This window comes from Osmerus eperlanus, chromosome 5, assembly GCF_963692335.1.
Source record: "Osmerus eperlanus chromosome 5, fOsmEpe2.1, whole genome shotgun sequence".
NCBI lineage: Eukaryota > Metazoa > Chordata > Actinopteri > Osmeriformes > Osmeridae > Osmerus > Osmerus eperlanus.
In genome coordinates, this window is record NC_085022.1 from 21,172,659 (window position 1) to 21,187,031 (window position 14,373).

General features: G+C 41.1%; 1 protein-coding gene across 1 annotated transcript; it reads right to left on the bottom strand.

Moving 5' to 3' along the window:
- Nucleotides 1-577: 577 nt before the first annotated feature.
- On the bottom strand, nt 578-4,835 carry svip (small VCP interacting protein). The gene is made up of 5 exons (XM_062462633.1): nt 4,772-4,835; nt 4,236-4,299; nt 3,885-3,935; nt 2,439-2,552; nt 578-1,821 (listed from the first exon to the last, which is right to left on the bottom strand). Exons 1-5 carry the CDS (start codon nt 4,792-4,794, stop codon nt 1,807-1,809), a joined length of 267 nt encoding a protein of 88 aa, XP_062318617.1. The 5' UTR covers nt 4,795-4,835; the 3' UTR covers nt 578-1,806.
- Nucleotides 4,836-14,373: the final 9,538 nt, after the last annotated feature.

Below are 14,373 nucleotides of genomic sequence, written 5' to 3' on the forward strand. Positions count from 1 at the left end.
ATGAGGTAAGAAACGGTAGTGTAAATTATTTTTGGAACGCAGTGGCTCTGACAAGGTTGCCTATGTAGAAACACCAACAAATATCAAATTACCTTGAAAACGTGGGGCCTATTTCCACAGGGGTCGACATTAAGGATTGTCCGATTGTCCGTGTGTTACAAGTGGGTTGTAAGTGACTATCCTCACCATGAAACAAGCAAGAAAATTGTGTTTGTAGTGTGTATGTCTCAAAGTGTGTATGTATTCACATTGAAATTCAGACATTTATTTGAGCCCCGCGACTGTATGGATTTTTATTTAGTGTTGCAAATAACCTAGCCCCGTGTCAGAATGTCAAAAACACAAGAATTTTTACATTTTGGTGATGTTTTGGAGAGTTAATTTGGCACTTTGGGACGGGTGAGGATTTTGTTGTTGTTGCGAGCCCTGCCTGTGAGTTTCATCTTCTCAGCCACTCCTGCAAATGAAGATGAATCCCTGTTCCTCAGAACCAGAACAAACACAACCAGCCACTGAAGACAGTAGGGAACAGCATTCTAAGAGATCCAGAATCAATAAGAGCAACAACATACTGAACTGAATGTAATTCGGACTGCAATTTAATTTATTTAAACAAATTACAATGGGTTGACTTCCTGCCTTGCAAACAGCAGAAGCACCTTAAGCATCAGGAGATTAAGTTTAAGAGGAAAAGCACTCAAGGAAGGTACAAGATAATTCAAGTGCACACAACGTTTCAGAAATGTTTTCCTTCCATTTCAGCAGCGTCTTACTGGAGGCAATCTCAATCCATTACCATCACTGCACAAGTGTTGCCATCACCACCAACCATGCACCAGCAAATATTTGGTCTTAACCCTTGTGCTGCCTTCGGGTCACATGACCCAAAGGTTCATAACGAACCATCGTTGTGTTTACCCAATTTTACCCAATACAAAAACAAATAAAAATAATTTTCTTTTAACCTTTGCAATGTGGGGGGTCTGAGACAACCCGACGGTTAAATGAAAATGCTTCACTTTGTTTTTGTATGCGGTAAAGTTGTCGCAATACGACGGTGGGTCACAATGACTGATGGGTCAGAATGACCCGAAGATAACACAAGGGTTAACCTGGTATTCCACAGTTACAACTTCACCCTCAATCAAATGAAGCAGGCATATGCTTCATACAAGATTTTAATACTGATAAACTAAATATATAACTAATATTGCACAATCATAAGAAAACCAAAACACTAAAGCAAAAGGTGTATTATATTGGGAAGGTCACATGTCAAAACAAGCAGTGAGATGCAACTGTAAACATTACTTTTCAGCAATTTACAATTAAAATGTTGTATTCGGACCACGGTCGTTGAATATTCTTCATAGCTTATACATTTTAAAAGTAAAATATAAATATGCAAACTGATGCAAATATTACTAAAATTGTAGTATGAAAATTACAAAAGCACTGTGGTATAAAAGCTGTAGTGTTTACTTTGACAAGCAAGCTAACTGCTTCTGTTTATGGATGTGTAAGAAAGATTTCCAAAGCAAGGGTATGTGCCCTGGGTGTTTCACTGTTCAACTGATTGGCTTGTGTCTTGGCATTAGTTAGTCAAGTCCCAAAATGTCACCTAGAATATCAGGCAAGAAGGTTCTTTCCGTAAGAGACGGGCAAACACTTTTCTAAGCATGTGCCTATGAAAGGTTCAGAACAGATAGCTTCTCAAAGGTTTATTCAAGTCGACTGGTAGCAATGCTGCATGTTGAACCACCCTTAGTGTACTTGCAGACTTCAAGGTCTTCTCCATTAATGTCCTCAGCCCACCTGCCACTGCACAAACACTTGATTAAGGAACTGATTGGCCATATGAAAGCAACTTTTAAAATGGCTTTCTATTACGACAACATAAATGATTACAAATGTTCATGGTTATAACCATAGATATATATAAACACTAGATGTCTCGTCCGCGTTGCCGGACAACGGAGTCGAACGTCCGCACATGGCGGCCATCTTGCTACAGTCAACTCGCTCACCCATAACATTGTGTTGATGCTACATGTACTTTTTAAATGACCATAACTTGCTCAATTTTCAACCGATTTTGAAACGGTTTGGTTTGTTATCAACGTCAGAGATGTCGGAATGCCACTGCATACTTATGAATAATTATGTTATTTAAAAAAAAAATAGAATAGAAGTATGCAGTGGCATAACGACATCTCTGACGTTGATAACAAACCAAACCGTTTCAAAATCGGTTGAAAATTGAGCAAGTTATGGTCATTTAAAAAGTACATGTAGCATCAACACAATGTTATGGGTGAGCGAGTTGACTGTAGCAAGATGGCCGCCATGTGCGGACGTTCTAGACTCCGCCGTAAGACATCTAGTAAGACTATCTATCTATGGTTATAACAGGTGTGTTCGATGATTCTAGGACTAACCTTTAGCCCTCCACCCCCGGAACTGGAAGTGTTCATCGCCTGTTTCTCAATTTCTTCCTGTTTCTTTTTCTTTCTCTCAACTCCTTCTGGGTTTTTGACCCCCCTATAGGTTGTCTGAAATAAGATAAAAGTTAAAGGACAATAGAAATGATCTTGAACTTTTGACTTTGAATGTGTATAATAATCTTGACTTTGATAAACACAAATACTATTGCTACAGCTTTGACATGCATCGTAAGCAAGACCTGGCCTGACATACTGATATAATGTCGGGTAGATAAAGTTGTGATATCATGCCAATTAAACAAATGTATCTGGAAAGAACAGCTTGCACATATAGTCAGCCATGAATGTGGAAGCCGCAGTATTGATGGTGTTGTGTGCTGTCATTAACAGCATGCTTTGTGTATCGTTTTCTGGATATTGTATTCATTCAACATACAATGTTTCTGTGTGACAAAAAAAGAGGTAAACTTTCACGTTCAAGTGCAACGCATGATAAGACTAAAGTTGAGAAGGGGTGGCGATTTAAATTAGTTAGATACTATTGCGTGAATAACAAATGTCCGAGGAGGAACCAGCTTTGAAAGGGTTGAACTGCCAAAAAAACTGCTAATCCTTGGGATTCTACACATTCTTACCTTGATAATTTTGTATGTGGAGACATTCGTCTGTGACTGGGGTATTTCTGGACAATGGTACAAAAATACCCACCACATCATAAGAACTCCAATGTGATTTACCACTGCATCCATTGTTAAGGTTTCAACGGCACCTGAACACCAGATGGTTTGTTACACATATCCATCTGGGAAGTTGTCCTTGGAAACTGTTTGGAATAGGGCAGGCACTTGGCAGGTGACTGGGTGAACCACATGTCTATCACCATCTATCATGGGCTAACTTCAACCATGCCCGTAGTTCCTCATAGTACTGATGGTCTAAACCACTGTGGTTGAGGCACAAACGAATAGCTTGGAGATTGGCCAAATAGATTTTCTCCTGGTCGCGATCTTGCAGCTGTCTCGCAAAGGCAAAAACTAATTGAACTCAACTGAATGATTGCAAAGCACTGTTGTACATCAACTCACATTGTAAATACCCCGCTGCTAGAAAAATATTGTATACATCAGGTCGTTTTGAAGTTTGACATCTTTTAAAATATTTTGCATTCTAGCTAGCTCTATTTATGTGTTGGCTAGTAAAGTTGTCCACTGGTTGTAGACTTGCCAATAGGTTCAGCTTTCCCCACCTAACGTTAGGTGGAATCTGGAAACCACTTCAACCTTCACCCCTTCTCAACACTTCTTCCTCTGAACAAATTAAATTAAACATCCGAAGTCCTCCCAAAGGACCATTTTCTACAAGGGATTAGGGAAATGTTTTAGAGATGTTATAAGGTTGTCATTATTATTTATAAAGTGGCGGTATGCCCAACCAACCTACCTCCTTCTGCCTCTTCTCTGCTGCTTCTGCTAATTGCCGTCGTCTCATCTCCTAAAAAGCAAATAAAAAAGTCACACACTAACACTGCCACCGTTTCAGACATAAGAGTGGATGCGTCTCATTAAAACGGTACTCAAAAATGTGACCTGTTTATATAAACTAAAATCAGAATGGCAGAGCAAATTTAACTTTTGGTAAGTTTGCCAATCTGGTTAATAGTTTAATAACAAGTTATGTCACGCACAGAAATGGTAGAACTTGCAAGGTGTAGTAGCCTAGACTAACCTACATGAATAATGCTAAATTAGGCTCTGTTTAAAAGCTGCTGTACGCCTTGAAACTTCAACTTACTGGATCAGGAGTCACCACGACGTCGTCTGGAGCTCCTCCAAGGCACGGTAAGCACATTCCCATACTTGGGTATTTCAGCAAACGTGATCAACTCAATGTCAGTTGTATTACATTAGCTAGTTAGCTAACTGTGATGATACTGTATCAGCTAGTGCTAGCTGGTGCTTGAGCTAAATTCGTTCGTCAATTTACAAATCTAGCCAAGAAACAGACAAGTTTTGGCTACTAAGTTATGTAGCTAGCAAGAAAAGAAGCTAGCCTGTTTTATCAAGCGAACGGTACCGTATGGTTTGGGTTAGACACTCAATGCCGACAGCATCAGCAGCTTGTACAGCAACAACAAGTGTGCTAGCTAACTACACTAGCTGGCTACTAGTAGGCTAACTCTAATACTAGCTACTGTAACAAGCTGAGGTGTCTCACTCAACTCACTCCTCTTTACCAGGTCTTCGCTTAAGCCTAGATTTGTAGCGACACTACTATCAAAATAATTGCAAGCTAGATATGCAGCTAATAATTAAGTTGCTAATGCTAACCTCTTGTTCCAACGTCTAGTCATTTTGTATTTGCCCTGGAGAGTGTTACTGTAGTGCTATCGGTAGTAGCTCTGTGTGGCTCTTTTTCTTCGTCTTTCCATTGAAATGGCAGATTGCAACCAACATTGAGAGGCGCATTACCGCCACTTACTGTTCGGGAGTGTGATTTCAGCGGCCAATTACTCAACAAAACAATTACCGATATATAAATATCCACTTCCCGGTGTTGTATCACCCGATGCATGACTCTCTGGATTGGCACCCCCTCGTGGGAGCGCGCGAATCAAAGAGTGAAGGATTTCGTCTTGATATCGCAATCAAACGAAGGGGAGACAGAAGTATCACATTATACTGTCTTTGTTATGGAATACTTAATACTAATGGATAGGTTCAAAGGCATGAGATTTTAATGCAGTTAGCCTGCGCGTAGGGTGGGTTACTCAGACAGGTCGAAAACAACAGCCTTCTGATCCAGAATAGGCTATCAGCTGTCCTGAAAAGGGACCAAAGGTTCACATGCCTACAGCCTACAAAAGACAAGTACTAAAAACCATGTATCAACTAAGTATCAACATCAAAAGAAATGTTCTCACCATCAAATCCTTTTTTAAGATAGGAAATATTACTCTTATTGTTTAAGTCAATGAAATAAATAAAGGAATACAACAAGCCTGTCGTGAAATGCACCCCCCTTTATTGTCTGTTCTGTATATCCCAGCATCAAATGATTCTTACTGTACACTGAGGGCACTAGTATGAGTAACCACAGTAAATTTCAGGCATGTGACACTTTCCTAGTCAGAGTTAGCAGGGGGTGCATTTCATGGCAAGAAGGAATACAACAAGCCTGTCGTGAAATGCACCCCCCTCTATTGTCTGTTCTGTATATCCCAGCATCAAATGATTCTTACTGTACACTGAGGGCACTAGTATGAGTAACCACAGTAAGTTTCAGGCATGTGACACTTTCCTAGTCAGAGTTAGCAGGGGGTGCATTTCATGGAAAGAAGGAATACAACAAGCCTGTCGTGAAATGCACCCCCCTCTATTGTCTGTTCTGTATATCCCAGCATCAAATGATTCTTACTGTACACTGAGGGCACTAGTATGAGTAAGCACAGTAAGTTTCAGGCATGTAACACTTTCCTAGTCAGGGTTAGCAGGGGGTGCATTAAGCCTGCCATGAAATGTACCCCCCTCTATTGTCTGTTCTGTATATCCCAGCATCAAATGATTCTTATTGTACACTGAAGGCACTAGTATGAGTAACCACAGTAAGTTTCAGGCATGTTACACTTTCCTAGTCAGGGTTAGCAGGGGGTGCATTAAGCCTGTTGTGAAATGCACCCCCCTCTATTGTCTGTTCTGTATATCCCAGCATCAAATGATTCTTACTGTACACTGAGGGTACTAGTATGAGTAACCACAGTAAGTTTCAGGCATGTTACACTTTCCTAATCAGAGTTAGCATGGGGTGCATTTCATGGCAAGAAGGAATACAACAAGCCTGTCGTGAAATGCACCCCCCTCTATTGTCTGTTCTGTATATCCCAGCATCAAATGATTCTTATTGTACACTGAAGGCACTAGTATGAGTAACCACAGTAAGTTTCAGGCATGTTACACTTTCCTAGTCAGGGTTAGCAGGGGGTGCATTAAGCCTGTTGTGAAATGCACCCCCCTCTATTGTCTGTTCTGTATATCCCAGCATCAAATGATTCTTACTGTACACTGAGGGTACTAGTATGAGTAACCACAGTAAGTTTCAGGCATGTTACACTTTCCTAATCAGAGTTAGCATGGGGTGCATTTCATGGCAAGAAGGAATACAACAAGCCTGTCGTGAAATGCACCCCCCTCTATTGTCTGTTCTGTATATCCCGGCATCAAATGATTCTTACTGTACACTGACGGCACTAGTATGAGTAAGCACAGTAAGTTTCAGGCATGTAACATTTTCCTAGTCAGGGTTAGCAGGGGGTGCATTTCATGGCAAGAAGGAATACAACAAGCCTGTCGTGACATGCACCCCCCTCTATTGTCTGTTCTGTATATCCCAGCATCAAATGATTCTTACTGTACACTGAGGGCACTAGTATGAGTAACCACAGTAAGTTTCAGGCATGTTACACTTTCCTAGTCAGGGTTAGCAGGGGGTGCATTTCATGGCAAGAAGGAATACAACAAGCCTGTCATGACATGCACCCCCCTCTATTGTCTGTTCTGTATATCCCAGCATCAAATGATTCTTACTGTACACTGAGGGCACTAGTATGAGTAACCACAGTAAGTTTCAGGCATGTGACACTTTCCTAGTCAGAGTTAGCAGGGGGTGCATTTCATGGCAAGACGGAATACAACAAGCCTGTCCTAAAATGCACCCCCCTCTATTGTCTGTTCTATAAATCCCAGCATCAAATGATTCTTACTGTACACTGAGGGCACTAGTATGAGTGACCACAGTAAGTTTCAGGCATGTAACACTTTCCTAGTCAGAGTTAGCAGGGGGTGCATTTCATGGCAAGAAGGAATACAACAAGCCTGTCGTGAAATGCCCCCACCTCTATTGTCTGTTCTGTATATCCCAGCATCAAATGATTCTTACTGTACACTGAGGGCACTAGTATGAGTAACCACAGTAAGTTTCAGGCATGTGACACTTTCCTAGTCAGGGTTAGCAGGGGGTGCATTTCATGGCAAGAAGGAATACAACAAGCCTGTCGTGACATGCACCCCCCTCTATTGTCTGTTCTGTATATCCCAGCATCAAATGATTCTTACTGTACACTGAGGGCACTAGTATGAGTAAGCACAGTAAGTTTCAGGCATGTAACACTTTCCTAGTCAGGGTTAGCAGGGGGTGCATTAAGCCTGTCATGAAATGTACCCCCCTCTATTGTCTGTTCTGTATATCCCAGCATCAAATGATTCTTATTGTACACTGAAGGCACTAGTATGAGTAACCACAGTAAGTTTCAGGCATGTTACACTTTCCTAGTCAGGGTTAGCAGGGGGTGCATTAAGCCTGTTGTGAAATGAACCCCCCTCTATTGTCTGTTCTGTATATCCCAGCATCAAATGATTCTTACTGTAAACTGAGGGCACTACTATGAGTAACCACAGTAAGTTTCAGGCATGTGACACTTTCCTAGTCAGTGTTAGCAGGGGGTGCATTTCATGGCAAGAAGGAATACAACAAGCCTGTTGTGAAATGCACCCCCTCTATTGTCTGTTCTGTATATCCCAGCATCAAATGATTCTTACTGTACACTGAGGGCACTAGTATGAGTAACCACAGTAGGTTTCAGGCATGTGACACTTTCCTAATCAGAGTTAGCATGGGGTGCATTTCATGGCAAGAAGGAATACAACAAGCCTGTCGTGAAATGCACCCCCCTCTATTGTCTGTTCTGTATATCCCAGCATCAAACGATTCTTACTGTACACTGAGGGCACTAGTATGAGTAACCACAGTAAGTTTCAGGTAATTTCAAGTGACACTTTCCTAGTCAGGGTTAGCAGGGGGTGCATTAAGCCTGTTGTGAAATGCACCCCCCTCTATTGTCTGTTCTGTATATCCCAGCATCAAATGATTCTTACTGTACACTGAGGGTACTAGTATGAGTAACCACAGTAAGTTTCAGGCATGTAACCCTTTCCTAGTGAGTGTTAGCAGGGAGTGCATTGCACTTACATCAAATGGAAAACAAGGCCTGCCATGAAATGCTCTCCCCCTGCATACGTTTCTTCCCTATACTCCCGCATTATGTACATTTAAATTTATCAGATGCTCTTATCCAAAGCGACTTACAGTAAGTACAGGGACATTCCCCCCCCCGAGGTAAAGTGCCTTGCCCAAGGACACAATGTCATTTAGCACTGTTGGGGAATCGAACCGGCAACCTTCTGATTACTAGCCCGATTCCCTAACCGCTCAGCCACCTGACTCCCATAATGCTATTAATCCCATTATCTATTATATATCGTATATATGGTTTGAATGACGAATTTTAAGGATTTTGTGTTGAAAATAGCATCTGATATTTACACAGATAACCGACATTCTTCTCTTGAATTCTATAACAAAGAAAGTATAATGTGAGACTTCTGTTTCCCCTTTGTTTGGTTGCGATATCAAGACGAAATCCTTCACTCTCTGATTCGCGCGCGCTCCCGCGAGGGGGTGCCAATCCAGAGAGTCATGCATCGGGTGATACAACAAACTCTTCTTAACTCACTAATCCTAGCTCTGGGTATACGGCCGTTAATCAAGTAATTAATTCATCATTAATTAGTCAAGTAACCCTAACCATTCTGATTATCCTCACTTTGGCATTTTTTATGAGTTAATGTTTCATGAGTTTGGTGCCGTTTTCCCCAGAAAGTACCACACTATTAAACCAACATAATAGGCCTAATAACTGTAGCCTATTTTAATATCATACTTGACCCAATCGGGATTGAAACTCCACCCATGCATCCCAGTCATGTCAAAGGGCCAAGCGCCAGTGCGTAGCTTCATGGGGCGGTCATAATGGTTCACTGTTTGGAATCATTTAGCAATCATCCGATGAATAGCTAGAGGACAGAGACACGCTATGGAAGTTAAATGCCATGTCGTCTTCGGTAGTTTCTCAGGTAGGTTAATTAGCTTGAGATCCGAAGAATGCTATTTACCTTTCTCTTCTGTGGGAATCGCTAACTTTAAATTTCAAAGTTAGGTAGAATACAGTTTATAGAAGTTGTCCCACCGCCCAAAAGCAAGAGAGCAGGTGGTAACGTGTATCTACTTGTTAATTATGGATAATGTGATGCTCGAGTAAACAATCCTGGGTTGGTTTGTTTATAGACATTTGGACAAATACGAAATATAATGTGCCAGAGTCAGTATATGTGTAAAATGTGTTAATGCCGTAGCCTATTGTTTTTGCGGTGAGACTAAAACGAGTAAAACAGGCTGTTTTGCGAGGCTTTTATAGAGATACATCCACGGGTCTGTCAGTGTCAAAGTTGTAGTATTACATTGTAAAATTATTATTTAATGCATACAATACAAATGAAGTTGTTTCTACTTCGTAAAAACTCAAAACACCAAATAGTTCGATTTTATAAATCTGTCCATCAGGTTGACATATTTGATGTAAAGGGAAATCATCTCAATTACACCACGAAAGTAACTCAAGTTCAGGCAGAGTGACATTGATAGTTATGGCGATATAATACTCGATGAAATCATTGTTTCTTTCAATAATACACAACACAATAACACTACACAGAGTGATGTTGATCAACTCAGTGGTTGCAATGTTAAAATGTTTAATTGCAATATTGATTGCTATTTCATGATAATAAACAAGTTAAAGAGTATGCTGTCATGTTTCTAGAGTAGGTTGAATGCAGTCACTTAGGCTGTTTCAAACTAATGTTTTCACTGTTACTCATTGCTATGATTCATGCACACACTTAAACCATATTGCCATTTAGGCCTAAATAGAGTGCAGCGGAAATGTGTGTCTTAAGTCCCAACCAAAATTGTATATTTTGAATAGATTATTCATGTACCAGGAAGTTCAAAGGATTTTCCCTCTCACCAATCGATATTTGCTAATGGCAAACTTTTAACTGTACAGTAGACATCGAGCATGTTTGATTCAAGTACCATTAATGACAAATGCTCTTGAAATCATCATTTTACACGGTCTCCTCATTTCAACCACATCTGAGGAGACTCAAGAGGGAGATGTGATTGTTGATCCTTCAGGGCTTTGTTTATAAAATATTTTTCCTGAATGCTTTGCAAAATAAGTCATACCTCTGTGAGCAGGTCTGAGTCACGCTGTGCCTCCATTTCAGAGGCATCTCGTTTCCGCGAGCCTAATGAGGCCGAACATAGAGATGATCATTACGTCCTCTCAGAGTGGGAGGATGTAGACTCATCAACACATCCAGGTGCCCATAATGATGTTTGTGGACTCAGACCTTGCGGCAGTGCTTACAAGGGCTAAATAAAAGTAAAACAAAACATACATATGATGTCATGAATAAAATGAGTTTTAATTACTATGTGATTTACAAAGATAGATTTGCAAGGATTGCATGCAAGAAGTCCTATGGCGTGTTCTTAGTGGCCCAAAGATTTGGTAGGCCTACCTTAGGCCAAACATCTGGTATTGGGACTATTTTTGTATTGGTAAAGGACGTGACCTGCGTGTCAAACCTGCACGACAGGTTTTGACCCAGGTACAGGTCAGACCTGAAATTGGTCTGTATATGATGTTTTCATGGATGTAAGCCTTTCCTAATTTGGTGGGGGAAAATGCAAAAGAAATTACATTTTAGAATTTCAATGTCTGGCACAACATATCTACAACTATGGTCAACCATGGAAATGTTGAGCAAGTAAAATATCTGAAAACATGTTTTAAACTATAATGAGCCCCTATGTTTGCAATGGTTATTCCCTAAGTGTACTGCCACTGTAAATATTTTAGCAGTTGGAAAGTTCAAAGTACTTATGAATGTATGTATGAGATAAGAGTTGATTAGGAAGCCAAGTTATTAGAAAGACCTATTGTCCTCCATTAGTGTCATGTATCAAAGTCTTTTTGATAAGTGTTAAACATTTATGAGTCCAGCAATACGAGGAGTATTACTGTGGTCTCCTGTTTGGGCTGCTGTATCTAAACATATTCACCACGTAATCCTTTAGGTTTTCATAGGAAAGATGATATATGAGTTAAATATATTCAGTTAAGCAGTTCTCAGGAGAAGTTTCTAGCTACAATAAGAAAACAAAAGAAAAATACCCTGAAAGAACAGGTATGTATGGCTCCTCTTTTGCAGAAGCATGTCACGAGGAGAGCCATCTCACCCAGCCGTTACTGGTGCAGCAGGACCCAGGGGCCAGAGGGGCCACACCTGTTCCTCCACAGCCCTGCCTGAGCCATTCAGTCTCCTGGAGCTCCTCTCTGGACACCAGCGCTCACACTGGGGATACCGAGCTGGACTCGGGTGAGTCTCTCTCAAGGAATCCAAGATGGCCTCTTGCGTTTTCAGTAGAGCCTAACCGCTGTGCTATAAAACTGACGACGCCGTGACAAGACCGACAATGACGCTGTTTGTCATCGGTCTCCCTTCGCTGTTGCATCCCCCTGGCCAGTGTCAGGATGGCATGAAGTCTCTCTCTCTCTCTCTCTCTCTCTCTCTCTCTCTCTCTCTGTCTCTCTCTCTCTCTCTCTCTCTCTCTCTCTCTCTCTCTCTCTCTCTACGTGTCTGCCTCACTAGCATTGTCTATATCTCTCTCTCTTTGTTTCTCTTTCTCTCTCTCTCTCTGTTTCTCTAGAACTGTCCATCTTTCTCTATCTCTCTCACTCTCACAATCTCTCTCTCTCTCCAGTCTCTCGTTTCTTTTCTTTCCCTCTCTTCCTCCCTCCGTCTCTGTTTAGCCAGCCACCCGGTCTCCCTTCGCTGTTGCATCCCCTTGGCCAGTGTCAGGATGGCATGAACTCTGGGATAAACACAGGAGACAGAGAGGAGTCAACAATGCCCAGCTCTGTGATACCTGTCTGAAAGGAAGTGTATGAGAGGTTCTGTCAGGTTACTCTGAGCTAGTAAAATAGCCATATCAGCAAATTGCACTCTTAACACTGAGTGCTAGAGAGAGACATCAATGGTAATGCTTTTAGATGGCTTGATATGTTGTCCTGTGGCTATGGGTGCTGCTGAGAATGAAGACTATTTCAACAGGAAACTACATTTTTTAAATCAATTTAAAGGCATTATGTGGAAAATGTCAGCAATTTGCCTGATGGACTCGAGCTCTTTTTCAAATGAAGATTCATTTTGTGCCTTTTATTCTGAAGAGCAATTTGGATGGTATCTTATGTATGAAGGTAAAATAGGGTCTAAAAGATTTGCAAGTGAAAAACTGAATATGAACTGACTGACAGGGATCAACTGAAGCAAGCGCACGGTTCGCTAGCCAATCAGTTGAGAGGATTCTGGTCTAGGGACCCCGCCCCCCAAAGCCCCGCCCCATCCCCCTCCTGCCTTGCCTGAAAATCTCTGTCCGGCATTGAAAATCATTTTGAGCCTGATTTGGCAAAGAAACAGGGCCAAAAATGTGAGCGAGTAAAATTGAAAGGCCAAATGGTGAGCTCACAAAATGTAACGCCGAATATTCCAATCTTTTCTGCTCTTTCTTTTTGTGGTGGGGACTGTTTTGATCTTTCCAGATGTGTAAATCAAGGTCGAATAAGCCTTATTATGCGTTATTACATGTACTAATAAAATGCCCATGTGCCTCCCCAGTGCATGGCTCTGGATATGTGTAAAAAACCATCTGGAGAGTCAACTTACTGCACTAGATGTTGTAGCGCATCATGACCACGTGAAACACTAGATGGCAGTAAAACCTTTCCTGAAACTTGCACAAACACCTGACCTACATGTGTAAATGAAAAGATAGAAAGTGGCAGAGGTTTCTGTTTTTTAAGGAGTCACTTTTTAAGAGCTACTTATTTATGTAATTATTGGCCCAGAAGCTGAGACATAATTGCATTGCCGAGTGAAATGTAGCAAGGTGGCATGCGCTACATTTCCCACCAGTCCTCCATAAATACCACAGCAGTGGGAAGAGAAGGGACCTGCTGAGCTGTGAGGAAGCAGATGGTATTAATGTCTGTGACTCCAGACCACAGACCACAGACCACAGACAGAGATTCTCAAAGTAGGCAGACTTGAATGGAATCGTTGGGCTATTGAGACTACGTATCGGTAATGGGTATGCCCTTGAACAGGTAATGATCATGTGACTGCCAAAGAATGAAACGGAGGTGACTAGGCTCCACCTTCCTTTGTGACAATGACCAACATTAAATCACTTCTGATTGGAGGGATCCAGCTGTTCTGTCCCAGAAGAGATAAGATCAATGACCATTGTGGAATTAATTTTTGAAAAAAACAACAAAAAACAGTTAAAGCACGTTTATGATTCTGAATGAGTGGATGTTTGTAGTATGTTGCAATGGTCTACATAGAAGTATTGCCACACAGGTGTCTACTTGAAATAAATACAGGTGTATTGATTATTAACAGGTGCTCTCTCACCCTGACTAATGTTCTAGTAAACTTTGAGATTTTGGTCTATGTTGACATGAAGTCGACTGCACATCCATGATGCGAATCTCCAATGCCACCAGATTAGGTGTTCTATCGGATTGAGATCTGGTGACTGTGGAGACTAGTACAGTGAACCAAGATGTTTAAAAAAACAAACAAAAACAGTTTGAGATTATAATAATAATAATGCCTTTTATTTTTATCCGCCTTTCAAGGCACTCAAAGACACCGTACATCATAAAACACATGAACTAAACAGTATAGAAACACAAACACTACTACTAATCAGTAAAAGTTATTCTGAACAGATACGTTTTTGTACGATTTTTAAATGGGCAGATGCAGTCCGACTGGGGCATATGCAATGGTAAGGAGTTCCACAATTTTGGCGCTGCACCAAAATAATTTAATTAAAAATTAGAAGCGGACAGTGAGCTTTGTGACATGGCACATTATCCTGCTGGAAGTAGCCATTAGAAGAT

Coding starts and splice junctions, on each gene's coding strand:
- svip (XM_062462633.1), bottom strand. CDS start 4,794: ATGACTAGACGTTGGAACAAGAG. Junction 4,300..4,771: donor ACTAGACGTTGGAACAAGAG/GTTAGCATTAGC, acceptor GAAATACCCAAG/TATGGGAATGTGCTTACCGT. Junction 2,553..3,884: donor CAGAGAAGAGGCAGAAGGAG/GTAGGTTGGTTG, acceptor ATCTTATTTCAG/ACAACCTATAGGGGGGTCAA.